Source organism: Kogia breviceps, chromosome 12, assembly GCF_026419965.1.
Source record: "Kogia breviceps isolate mKogBre1 chromosome 12, mKogBre1 haplotype 1, whole genome shotgun sequence".
Lineage (NCBI taxonomy): Eukaryota > Metazoa > Chordata > Mammalia > Artiodactyla > Physeteridae > Kogia > Kogia breviceps.
In genome coordinates this window covers 95,642,943-95,656,478 of record NC_081321.1, presented here as the reverse complement: position 1 = coordinate 95,656,478, position 13,536 = coordinate 95,642,943, and the positions used below count along the sequence as shown (strand labels likewise).

Genomic DNA, 13,536 nt, shown 5'->3' with positions numbered 1-13,536 from the left:
CAGGTACACTTACACTACTAAAACTGCAAGCCTCAATCATTTAAAAAAAGTTTCTGGAGTCTAGAATTTCGGGATAATTTTCAATAGTTCTAAATAAAACTAATCATCAAGTACGAAGGAATAATTTACATTCACATTTATAAAATATGTGGCAACTCAGAAGTAAAAATGCAGAAATGACAAGTTTAAAATGTAATGTTTTAAAAAATGAAGAGTCTCTGTTGAAAGCTGACTGCAGCCGTATACTTACATAGCACTTATACAGTGCTAGACGCAAATCAAAATCAAAATGTAATGGTGCTCAACTTGAACTTCACAGGGGGACAGTATATTCTTAATACTCAGTTCTCCCCTTCCCCCATCAAAAAATCCAAACTGGTTAGGATTAAAAATTGGATACCAAAGAATTCCTGGAGTAGAATCTTGGGGGGGGGGGCACAAAAATCAACCTACACTACAAAATTTAGAGAAAGATAAACTCTTAGGACTAAGACTGAATTAATCTCAATGCTGAGGGTGTTTTATTATAAAAACCCACTCGATACATTTAGCACTGTTACAATTACTCAAAGATATTTCAAGTAGCAAAACAGTTGCTGTGCATTACTCAGGTGAGACACTACCAAAATGAGTTAAAGTTACCAAATACACAGATCAAATATGGAGATGGCACCTGAACAGAGATATCTGAACAAGAGAGCACAGTCTCCCCTTCAGACCTTTCATTACTTACTCTTAAGACTAAACTGCTCATATCAGGAGTCATCAAAACAGTACAAGTAAAAAGTTTTCTCTACAATATTCCCAGTCACTGGCTAACTCAAATGTAAAATCCTTGACCTTATTACACAAGAACTAAAGAGCAAAAACCTCCACAATACACAAAAACTAAAGAAACAAAACAAAAATCTACAGGTGAAAAGTGTGTCTAAAGGTGATCTAAAAGTCCTACCGAGTGACATTTTAGTAAGTACAAAGGAATACAATACTCCATATGTGTATTATTGTGAGAAAAAAACACAGGTTAAAAAAAAAAATCCCTGAAGACTACAGAAACTTCAAGGAATGAGGACAGATCAAAGTTCATGTACAAGCCCGAAGCAGAGGAACTCTGCAAAAATCCTCAATCTTTGCAGGTTACCTTAAACTCAAGATACATCTTTCTTATAAAAGCAAAGAATCCAAAGCATTTGCCATATCCTTACGTTTTTCACCCACAGAAACGAAGCCTACTTAGAACCATGCTTCTTAGAAGTTCTCTACAAACTCAAAGGGTACATTTAACTCCATTATGCACTCTCACTGGCAGATGGAGGAATGACGTTGAGCCTGTTTTCTCAGGGAGTTAAAGAGATGCTCCGTAGTACGGGGGAACATCTTGTAGACTGTCAGATGGCCAGCCATTCTTCATCTTCATTACCCTGGCACCTCAAACAACTAAGACAGCAAAAGAGAAGGTCGGTGGCCATCAGGATCGTATCAAACTAACTGTAAGAAGGGAATGATGGAAAGAAGTCTCCCTGAATTTCTCTTGACAAAAGGGCTAGTCCACAAATGAGTTAAGTAAAAAATTTAAAGAGCTTTTTTAAACTGAAATCTGGATCTCCACATATGTTTAAAGTGTAAAAAAGACAAAACACACAAATACAAAACCTACTGCACATTTAAAATTCTTGCATTATCAGTGTGTGTTTGCAGTTCAGGACTGGGACTCGAAAAACTTTTAATCTTGATTTCCAAGTACATAACTCCATAAAATCAGTTAGTACCCCAGCCAGCCCTCCCCAAAGAGAAAGTAACTGCAAACTGCAAAGAAAATGCCTCTGCTCTCTCCCAACCTAAAAACCCCAGAGTTTCAGACGTTTTGGTCTGGGACCAAAGAAATGAGATGGAAAATGAACAGCGCTCCATATTGATTTTTAAAGCAAATGGGGGGGGGGGGCAAAAAAGCTGGGAATGGTAGGTAAAATAATTCATAGCAAATGCCGGTTTTGACGTTTAACTTCACGTCAAACCTGAAATCCTGGATCACACACACACAAATAAATAAAACCAAGATTTTTTTATACCCTCATCCTCAACAGAAAATCTTATGTAAAGAGAAATTCTTGAAAAGTAGAAAGCAGAGGAAACGGGACAAGTGCGATCAGGAAGAAAGGATTCACGAGTCCTCATTTATCAACAACAGAAAAAGTAAAATTGCAAAAAAGGCCCTTACACTCAAATGCACGGGCATTTCCAAAATTAAACTGCATGGGAACAATAAAGGCCATTTCTGCAGCACCACTCAAGAGCTCTAATTCCAGAACACATAGCGATTATGACATAGTATTGCAATAAATGTATTAGGAAGCAAAGAAAATGGTTGGGCTACTGGACGCCTTCGACCAGCTCATTCAAACACCTTTAAAATCAATCAAGAGGCAGAGAACTAGGAAGAGAGAGAAAGAAAATATGGACGAATAAAGCTACGAGGAGAAAAAATTAAGGAAAAGGTGGAAGGCCAGGGTTCCCAAGACTAACCTGTGCCATCGCTGGCGGACGCCGAGAGGGCCGGAGATGAGAGTTTAGGCCGCTTGGCTGAAGGCGGCCCCGGTTCCACCACATTCTCGGCCATTTTTAATTCTTTCGGAGATACGGGCGAGGAAAACGAGAATCCCCGGAAAATCTCTTCTTCAGGCCTGGGTCCCCGCCCGGATCCCTGGGGTGGGCTTGGGGGGCTCCGCCGGCCCCCGAAGGGGGTGGGGGAAGTTCCTTTTTCTCTTCGCCGGATCGCGGTGGTTGAAGAGGGATGCGGGCTCGATAGAAAAGGTAGGGGCAAGTGCGAGGGGCCGGGCCTGAGCCCAGGCCCGGAGGAGGACACAGGCACACAAATGCGCCGAGCGCGTCCGCTGCGGCGAATCCCCGAGAACTCGCGGCTCTAGAGGCGCAGTCCCCGGCCCGCCACGGCCGGCCCCTGCCCAGCCGAGGTGTCTCGGAGCTCCGCCGCCGCCATCAGCTTCTTCCTCCTCGGCGCTGTCCTCCTCCTTCTCATCGCCACAAGGAGGCGGGGGCGAAAAGGGGGGAGAGGAGGAGGCGACGAGAGACACTCACCTCCTCCCGGTGCCCCCTCCCGGACCTGAGCCCCCACCCTCCGAACCCTCCTCTTGCCGCCGCGCTCCGCGCCGCCGCCGCACCGGCCCCTAATGGCCGCAGAGAGCTCGCCCGAGCCGAGAGCCAGGCTGGCGCCGCCGCCTCACATCGCGCGGCGGGCGGCGGAGGCGCGGCGAGGACGCCGGGCACGGAGCTCGCCGGCGCAGAGGGCCGAGGGGGCCGGGCCGAGCAGCGCCGCCAGCCCGCGCCGACGCCGAGGCCACCGAGGAGGCCCCGCTCAGGCGGGCGGCGCAGGCGGCTTCCTCTCGCGTCGCGCTCTCCTCCTTCGCCCTCCCTCCCGCGGAAAATAAATAAATACGGCCGCTGCTACGGCCCCCACCCCCGGCGGCCAGATGCCGGGAGCGCCCGCCCCCCGGGGCTCCGCTCGGGGCCGCCCTCGGCGGCGGGCGAAGGCGCCGCGGGGCGCGGGGTTATGTAATGGTCCCCCCTAGGCGTCGACGCCGGCCCGGCTCCCGGGCCGCGGTGGGGGTGTGTGCAGGCGGGAGGGGGCTGGGGGTCGCCTCAACCCGTGCGCCCCGGGCCCCCTGCCACTGTCTCGGCCCCTGCCGCCTCTCTCCGGCCCGGCTCCCCTCCGAACTCTCGCTCCCGCAGTTCGCACTCAGCCCGGCACCCCGCTTGCCCACTCTCGCCCGCTCCCTCTCGCCCTCTCTCCCCCCCAGCCTAGCACACAAACAAGATGGCGGCTGTTGTTTCTTCCCTCTGTCGAATCCTCCTTACAGGCTAGCGGTAGCAGCGGCGGCCGGAAATGAGCCAAGGGGGGGGGGGGTGAAAAAAAGGGGAGGGGTTGGGCCTCCGGAGGGAGGTGGCAGTGGGCGGGGCCTGGGCTCGAGCCGCTCACACAATGGGGGAAGAGGACCCGGGGGCGGGGCCGGATCCAATCACGGGATCCGCCCAAGGCCCCAACGCGGTTGGTGCTTCCGCAAACTCCCCCGGCGTCACCCGGTGGCTCCCTTTAAAGGGGAGGATTTGAAGGGGGGGGTTAGGGGCGGGTTTGGGATCTATTTTCAGTCGGTGGACACTTACGGGGGACTGTGTCTGGGTTGGGTCTCTGCGTAGAAGATCGGTGGGAACTGGGGGCGACGGGGCTGGCAGCTACTCGGGGAGGGCGCCAAATCGCCGCACAGGTGGCAGAATGGGAACGCCATTGGGATGGCCCTGCGCCCCGGGCCCTTGGGCGGCCGGACTTCCGAACCCCGTTGAATTTACCAGGCAGGGGGAACCCCGCCGCCCGGTATTCCAGGCCAGAGACAGTGCGTTCCTCTCCATCGCTTTCCCAAAGGGAAGGGCTCACGTCCAAAATTCACACCAATTACGAGTTGTTTACTTTTTCTCTTAATTTTACAGTTTTTTGACAATGAACATATATTATTTTGATAACCAGGAAACAAAAATCACAGCAGTGGGAAGATGTTTTAATACGAGATCTAAATTCATTTCTTACCCACCGTGTATCCACATTACCCCTACTAGTTTGCACTCTCACCAAAGGAGCCTTGAATTTTTTTTCTGAACCACATCCAGGACCTGATGACATTTTAGGGTGTTTCTTTTAATCCACTCTCAAACCAGCTTAAAAAAAGACCATGTTTAGGCAGTGCCTTAAAGATAACGTAATTAGGGGAAAAAAGCAAAAACATACTGTGCTAAAAGGTAATGTAAGGATGGAAAAAAGCAAAAATGTAACGATGAAGGAAAATGCTTGAATATAAATAAAATGTGGTGTGTGTGATAACAGTTTTGCAGAGGAGGGCCTTGCCAGCATTCTTTCACGTTCCTACAGGTTACAGGATTCCTCTGTGTTTGGCCTTGGGTAAATTGGTGGCAAGATCTCCCCAAGGAAACCCCCAAACCAGTATCTATGGAGATAGTTAAAAGCTTTTAAACATATTTCAGATCTCATGCTCCTTAGGTGATGTATGCTTATTGTCCAGTATACTTTGGTTTTTGTTGATGCTGTTTATTGCCTTTTAAATGAATGAATAGGAGAATAAATAAAAACCTAGGAGTGAAAATCTTAATGAAGCAACTCAGGTTGCCAGCAAGGATGAATTCTGTCCTGTGATTTCAGGCCTAATTTACCCCAAACTGCAGTGGAAAACCAGGCAAATTGAAAAGGACAGTACCGAGTTACCCTAAAGTTGTTACAGGATGGATTCACCATGTTGGGCTAAGGTCAGAACTGGCCTTCAGGAATGATTCAATTATCTTTAATAGTTTATACCCACATTCACAGTAAAGAGGACAGAGGAAAGGTGGACAACACCTGGAAATTTCACCTGTAATTTCTTCGTGGGAGGTGGCTCATCCGATTTTTTGAAGAGTTCCTGACCTTTGGGAAAAGATTTGCCTAGTTTTGGCAGAGGATGCAGCTTGAGGCTAAACAGCATTCAAACAGCCCTGGCCCATCTAGCCCCAAATACTGTGGGACTAGGTACAGGAAACTTATCAAGGAAGATCTGAGGAACATCTCATGAGAAAATTCTGCAGAGAGGAGTCAGGGGCCATGGACCTGCCCTGAAGGGAAGGCTCTGCCTGCTGTGAATGGGGAATTCTGAAGCGTGGCACTCCTGCCTGGGATTGGCTCCTCTGGGTCTTTACCCTGAGTCTGACACTGAAGTCAGTCCTGCTGGGAGTAGCTGGAGGAATGTTATCAACACAAAAGGCAATCAAGGTGAAACTGCAGATGTTTTCAAAAACACAGAATTGAATCTTCGCTTGGATTATATCTAGCCTAATCAAATGAAAATTTAATCAATTGTGGAGTGCTACATGTAGGCGAAGAGAGTGTTCCTGAAGAAGAAGTTGCCTGTTGGTGTGGTGGCTGGTTGGTGGGAGAGAGTGGGGAAGGGAGACACACCAGACAGTAGAGCCTGGCAGGTAAGAAGTCAGCCAGGACTGGGTTTAAATTCCGCCTCTGTCACTTGGCAGCTGTGTGACTTGGCTCCTCATTGGGAAAATGGATTTCTTGATTAGACCTACTTTACTGCTGTGAAGACTAAACAGGATAATTCATGAATAATGCTTAACACAGTGCCTGGCATACAGTAAGTACACAATACACCTTAGTTGTTTCTGGTCATTCCTTCTAAAAGGGAAAAGGTCTTACCTAACTCAGAGAGTTGCTAGGAGAATGAAAATGAGATCACTGCATGTAAAGTGATTAGCAGTGCCCAGAGCCTGGCAATTGCTCCTGGGCTACCACACTGACCTCTCCATAGTCAGAAGGAAATGTCTCACGGGGTCGTCCAACTCCTTTAAGACATTCTCTGTTCACCTGGAAACATCTGATCACTAATCCAGCTTCCCAGGTACCCTGATTGCCAAAAGGAGACCCCTAGATAGTGGCACAAGAATAGGAGAAGAATGGTTTTACCCCAGGGTGAATCCATCAGTTGCGTCTGGTGGAGACGCTACCCATATGACCCACTGGCACGGTAGCCTTAGTTCATCCCTGCCCGCTTTCCCCAGGATCTATACCTTTTGCTTTGTGTTTCTTATTCCTATGTCCCTCTATTTGTCCCCACTGTCCCTCTATTTGTCCAGCTGGATATCTGGGGACCATCCATGAATCCACATAGTCCTCCCTATTCCTTCTTCCTCACACACAGTCAAGTCCTGTGGATTCTACTTCCTGAATTATCTTCCAAATCAAGGATGTTGAACCACGTGCAAGTATTGCCTATTCACGAAAATTAAAAAAAAAAAAACAACAAACCCTTGCTCTTCCCTGGCGGTGCAGTGGTTAAGAATCTGCCTGCCAATGCAGGGGACACGAGTTCGAGCCCCGGTCCGGGAAGATCCCACATGCCGCGGAGCAACTAAGCCCGTGCGCCACAACTACTGAGCCTGCACTCTAGAGTCTGCGAGCCACAACTACTGAGCCCACGTGCCGCAACTACTGAAGGCCGCGCTCCTAGAGCCGGTGCTCCGGGACAAGAGAAGCCACGACAACGAGAAGCACATGAATCACAATGAAGAGTAGCCCCCGCTGGCCACAACTAGAGAAAGCCCGCGTGCAGCAACAAAGACCCAATGCAGCCAAAAATAAATAAATAAAATAAATAAATGAATGAATCTTTACAACACAACAAAACAAAACAAAAACCTCTTAGAGGTGTGGCCTCAGCAAAGTTTTTTCAAAGCACTGTCATCAAGAGAAAAGTGGTTCACGAACTTGGGTTGCTCCTGCACATCCTTCACAAGGAATTATTGATTTATATGTTATATACTCTTGTAAAGTGTTGTCAACATTTTCAAGAACACTATTTATTTTTGTGGCCGGGCCGCATGACATGCACGGGATCTTACCCTGACCAGTGATTGAACCTCGTACCTCTGCAGTGGGAGTACAGAGTCTTAACCACCGGACAGCCAGTGAAGTCTCCACATTTTTTTTATAGCACACATTTAATAAGATCTGTTCTTTAAAAGAAATTTTTTTTTTCTTTTTTTGTGGTACGCGGGCCTCTCACTGTTGTGGCCTCTCCCGTTGCGGAGCACAGGCTCCGGACGCGCAGGCCCAGCGGCCATGGCTCACGGGCCCAGCCGCTCCGCGGCATGTGGGATCTTCCCGGACCGGGGCACGAACCCGTGTCCCCTGCATCTGCAGGCGGATTCTCAACCACTGCGCCACCAGGGAAGCCTAAAAAATGTTTTTAATAGCCGATATTGGCAAGGATGTGGAGAACCGGTGCTTTCATACACTGTTAGTGGGCATAGAGCATGGTACAAACATTTAGGTTCATACCAAATGTTTACAGACTTTGAAAATCCCAGTATCTCTAGGATGTATTCTACAAGTACACAGAGATGAGAATGCCCCTACAGCCTTGTGACAGCCCCTACCCCACCCAAAAGAGGGGAGACAAACCAACAGCCCATCTCTATGTAAATGGTTAAAAACAAAAACAAAACAAAAAACTATGGATATGATACCACTTACATAAAGTATTGGGAGGAGTCAAATTCATAGAGACAGAAAGTAGAACGGTGGTTGCCAGGGGCTGGGAGGGATGGGGAGTTAGTAGTTAAAAGGTGTAGAGTTTCAGTTTGGGAAAATGAAAAACTTCTGGAGATGGATGGTGGTGTTGGTTGCATAATGGTGTGAATGTACTTAATGCCACTAACTGTACACATAAAACTTACAATAGTAAATGTAAATGTTATTATGTAAATGTTTTGTTATTTTACCAAGGTTTATTTAAAATTTTTTAAATGGTTAAAATGATAAATTTTGTTTCATATATACATTTTGTTTTAAAATATAGATGTGTATATATATATATTTTTACCACAGTAAAAAACAAACAGGCTTGCAATGATGGGGTATCATGCAGTCATTTAAAAACTAGTAGGTAGATACGCAGTACCATAGAAAGATATCCATATATTGCTAAGGACAAAGAGAAAATTATAGGACAGCAAGTAAAGAATGGCTCTATTTTCACAAATGTAATTAATAATAATAATGGGTTAGAAACGGAGTGAATATGCACCCAACTGTTACCAGTGTCGGGGTGAGAGCAGTGATCTGGGGAGATTTCATTCTACGTTATGAATTTTGTGGTGTGTGAAATCAGAACCCAAAAGTGTTTTTTCAAAAACCTTCAATAGTTCCTATTTCCCGTTAGGGTAAAGTTTCACGTTCAAGAAATGGCCCTTGCCTACCTGTCTCATTCCTCTCAACTCCCCTCCTTGCAGCCAAGTGGAATCATTTCTTTTCTGTTGTGCCATGCTTTCTCTGTCCCTGGGACAGTCACACGTACATTCTTTCTGTCTGAAACACCCACCGCTCTCATCCCTTTTCCCCACTTAATTCCCAATCACGCTTCAGGTCTCAGCTCACACATCCCTTTTCCTGGAAAGTCCTCCCCCATCCGCCCCCCACCCCCGGTCCAGGTTACCGACTCCTCCCATGCCCTCCCATGGCAAGCATCCTACACTTCTAAACTGCCCCCCGTTTCACACTGTTACAGTCCCTGTTGGCCTTTCCCTGTGGCAGCAGGAAGGGTGATTATGTCGTCCATCTCTCTCTCCCCAGCTCCTAATTTAGGACCTGATGCATAGTTAGAACTCAACACAAACTTCTTGAACAAACTAATGGATACCATTGACTTGTGAATCTGGTCTGGGTGGGTGGGTCTCCCTGCCCATCCTCATCTGTTCTTCTGCAGCGACAAGGATTTTCTGGCCCTGAAAAAGAGATGGTCTTTTTTCTCTGGCCATCCGGGTGCCAGCCAATCTTCTGCTTTCCTGAAGTCTTGAATGTCTTGACCTGGATTGTTTATAATGACAACAGAAGGAGCATGTTTGTATTCATTAATGATCTGGGAAACTGGGGCTCTAAAGCAAGTAAAATGTCCTTCATGAGACCCCAAACTGAAGCAAAGGGAAGGCTTGAGCTCAGGTCTTCCAGCATCACGTACAGGCCTCTTAGCACTGAGCACTTAGGGTGGGAAGCAGCTTCCTCATATCTCTGGCACCTCATACAGGAACTGCCACAGAATTCATAGCCAATGAGTGTTTGTTGAATGAATGAATGAATGAATGAATGAATAAAGGAAGAAGAAAGTTCTATACATAAACACACATTCATAGTATCTCTTGTCTAAAATCAGAACACAGAGTGCCAAAGCCACAAAAGCAGCCACAGAACTTGTAATTGTCCTTGTCATTAGGCACAGTGTCCCACCATTAAGATTGAAGTGGACTAGTCTAAGGTAACTGAGGAACTTGCGTTCCTTATACCCTGAAGCAGCCTTTACTGAGCATCTTCTCCGTGCCCAGCACTTTGCTGGATATTGTGGATTCCAACATGGGAAAAACACTATTCCTCTCCTCTGGGCGCACTATCTGGTTGGAAAGAAACTCATAGAGGTAAAGTTCCTGGACAGAGCGATAGAGGCTCTCTCAAGGCAAACACGGATGGTTAATTCATGAGCCAAAGCACTTGTCACATTGGTGCCTGGACGCTACTCACCAAGCCTGGAGCATATGCTAATGAGAACAGCCAGGAAGGAGAGGATACCAAAAAAGTGGGCTTGGCCAGGCCACAAAGGACCCTGTGTGCCATGCTGGGAAGTTTGGGCTGAGACCTAAGTCCTGCTTTTTTGTTTGGGTTTTGTGGTCATTTGATCTATGAATTAGCACATCTGCACAGGAATTCAGTGGAATATTAAAATGTTAGTAGTATTGCAAATAAAAATTTGATTGACTGCAAAATAAGAAAAACGATGACCTAAAATTTGCTACTTTGTATTCTAAAAGGGAGCTCCAAAGGATGGCAAAAGAGACAGATATACAAATAAGATGTTTTCAATGCCTTGTACTCCTAAGTTGAGTGTAACTATCACCAAAAAGTGTGGGCTTATCAGACTGTGACGCTACCTAAAGGATCTCAAAATAGCTCTGCTCTGCTGTCTGCGGCAGACAAGGTTCTGCTCTATTCGGCAGTAGCTCATTCTTTACTATTGTTGCTATGTGACAAACTATTGGCTCTCAGTGTTCATCCAAGCCTGCTAGAGAAGGAGGGCAGGCAGAGGGCTCTGAGAGAAACATCTTTCCCAGAATCTAATGTAACAAACGTGTCCTGAGCATTTTCAAGATTCCCGCACGGTCCCTGGCCCTGAAGATACAGATATCCAGTTCAGTTCAGTGACCCTTTATTGAATAACTCCTATATGGGAGGCACTGTGCTGGGCTCCAGGGCTAGAAAGATAAATAAAATTCCCATGGTTTTGTCCTCAGTTGCTCACTATCTAATGGGAGAGATAGTTTTGTGAACAGGAAACTACAATCTAACATACAGGATGCAATGAAAGAGGCTTGGATGCTGTACAGACACTCAGAGGGGGTGCTTCAGGTGAGGTCAGCTTTGGACGTGGTGATGTGTTTGTGGGAACCCATATGGAGATCTCCCATGGACAGCTGGATGTACAGGTCTTTAGGGAAATCAAACTCGGTCCTTGCCCTGGAGGGTCTTGCTATGGAGTGAAAGAGACAGAAATGTGAATGCAATAGATCAATCACAGTACTCTGTAGTGAAGGCTAACACAGGGGTTCACAAATTGATGGTATGACTACCTAGGAGGGGCTGAGTCTTGAATGATTCACAGGTGGTTACCCTTGTTAAAAAAAAAAAAAAAAGGAGAGGCCTTTGTGAAATAATTGAGCAACTCCTGTTTGGCTCTGCAGTCTAGGCACAGGTAAGAGGAGAGTGCCCAGAGCTGGCACAGCAAACATATAGCATAGAAGCTGGACAATGGCCGCTGGTAAAGTGGCTTACTGGGGAGCTGAATGTATCACCTGGTGACATAAGATGTTTTGGGGTGTTGAGGTCATTAGAGGCGGACAAGGCAGCAAACCCGGTGCCCTCCACTCCGCCAACCTACAGACATCTCATTCTGTAGGACTTCAGGAACAACTCCATGAGACTCAGGTGAAATACCTGCCTTGTTCTCCTACCTGAAGCCTCGCCGCAGGTTTATTCTTTGCACTACTTCTTTGGCTCATCTTGGCATAAATCAAAGTCAGAGCAATTTCAAGTCAAGCCCAAATCAATATTCTCACTCATCCTTGAACATGAATTAAATTCTGTGCTTTGACCCAACTCAGCTTTCTAGGTAAGGGAAACAGACTCTGTAAAGGCCTGATGAAGTCACTGTTGCCGTAGCTAAAAGCGTGTAGAGCAACTCATAGGAGATTCATGAAGTCATGTATTAATTTATCAAAGTTGTTTGAATTGGCACCTCATGTGGCCAACAAAGGGTTAACTTATCCACAGGGCTCTTGCAAAAAGATAGAGGAAAAAAAGGTAGAAAAAAATTGGGCAAATAACCCTCCTCAAACAGTAAAGAGTTGTGACTGACAAACCTTAAGGTGACTCCCAATAATTCCCACCTCCTGGTGTGCGTGCCTCGGTGAAATTCCCTCCCCCGAAGTGTGGGCAGAAGCTGTGGCTCACTTCTAACCAGTAGAATCCGGCAAAGGTAACGGGATGACACTCCCAGATCATGGCGTGTTACGTATGACTGTATCAAGAGCAGCCACGTTGTGGAAGCCCACCTGGCAAGGGACTCTGGGTGGTCTCGAGGAACTGCAGGAGGCCATTAGCCAACACAAGGCCGGGGCCCTCAGTCATACAGCTACAAGGAAATGAATTCTGCAACCACCTGAATGAACTTGGAAATAGATTCTTCCTCAATGGAGCCTCCCGAAGAAAATGTAGCCCAGTCGACACTTTGTGCAGCCCTGGGAGACCCTGAAGGACGGACCCAGCTAAGCTAAGCCTGGACTCCTGACCCACAGAAACTGTGAGATGATAAATATATGTATTGTTTTAAGCCACTAAATTTGTGTAACTTGTAATGTAGCAGTAGAAAACTAAAACAATACAGGAAAGGAAATACCAACAGGACTTTATTTTAATGCAGATGAATGTATGTATTTTTGTATTTATTTATTATTTATTTAAGCCTCGTTGGGTGGCTTGTGGGCTTTTTAGTTCCTGAATCCTTGGCAGTGCAAGTGAAGATCCTAACCGTTGGGCCACCAGGGAATTCCCCATGCAAATGCATTTTTAGGTAGGTAATATATTAACATGGTTTAGCACTGTAAAAGTCATCTTTTTCGTCCTACTCTTGTCCCCCAAGTGACCCAGTGCCCCACTCCAATGACAATCTTTGTTACCAGTTTCTTTCATATGCTCCCAGAGCTAATCAGTGCACATACGAGGAAACAAATGTATATTTCTTTGCCTTTTTTAAACTATTTTCTTTTAGTTAAGTGGTATTATACATATGCTATTCTGAACCTTTATTTTTATTTTTATATTGCGAAATACATCATACCCACAGAGGAGTGTATGAAACATATACATACATTTTAAAGACAAAGCCAACACTTGTAAAACCGTCATCCAGGTAATGAAATAAAATAAAGCCAGTATCTTAGCAGCCCTGTCCCTGGCTGGGTGGCCTCTCCTATCACAAACCCCTTGCTTCTCTGAGGACGTAACCACTACACTGACTTCAGTCATTATCATTCCCTAGTCTTTTTATTTTATTTTATAAATTTTATTTATTTATTTTTAGCTGCGTTGGGTCTTCGTCTCTGCGTGCGGGCTTCTTCTAGCTGCGGTGAGCGGGGGTTACTCTTCACTGCAGTGCGCGGGCTTCTCATTGCGGTGGCTTCTCTTGCTGCGGAGCACGGTCTCTAGGCGCACAGACTTCAGTAGTTGTGGCTCGTGGGCTCTAGAGCGCAGGCTCAGTAATTGTGGTGCATGGGGTTAGTTGCTCTGCGGCATGTGGGATCCTCCCGGACCAGGGCTCGAACCCGTGTCCCCTGCATTGGCAGGCGGATTCTTAACCACTGCACCACCAGGGA

The 13,536-nt window shown here is 46.6% G+C and overlaps 1 protein-coding gene across 1 annotated transcript in view; it reads right to left on the bottom strand.

The window, feature by feature from the left end:
• EP300 (E1A binding protein p300) overlaps positions 1-3,162 on the bottom strand; it is a 71,592-nt gene extending 68,430 nt beyond the window's left edge. Inside the window, exon 1 of the mRNA XM_059081018.2 lies at positions 2,524-3,162. Coding sequence (XP_058937001.1) covers positions 2,524-2,617 — 94 coding nt within the window. The 5' untranslated portion in view covers positions 2,618-3,162. The remainder of the gene's footprint in view (positions 1-2,523) is intronic.
• Positions 3,163-13,536: the final 10,374 nt, after the last annotated feature.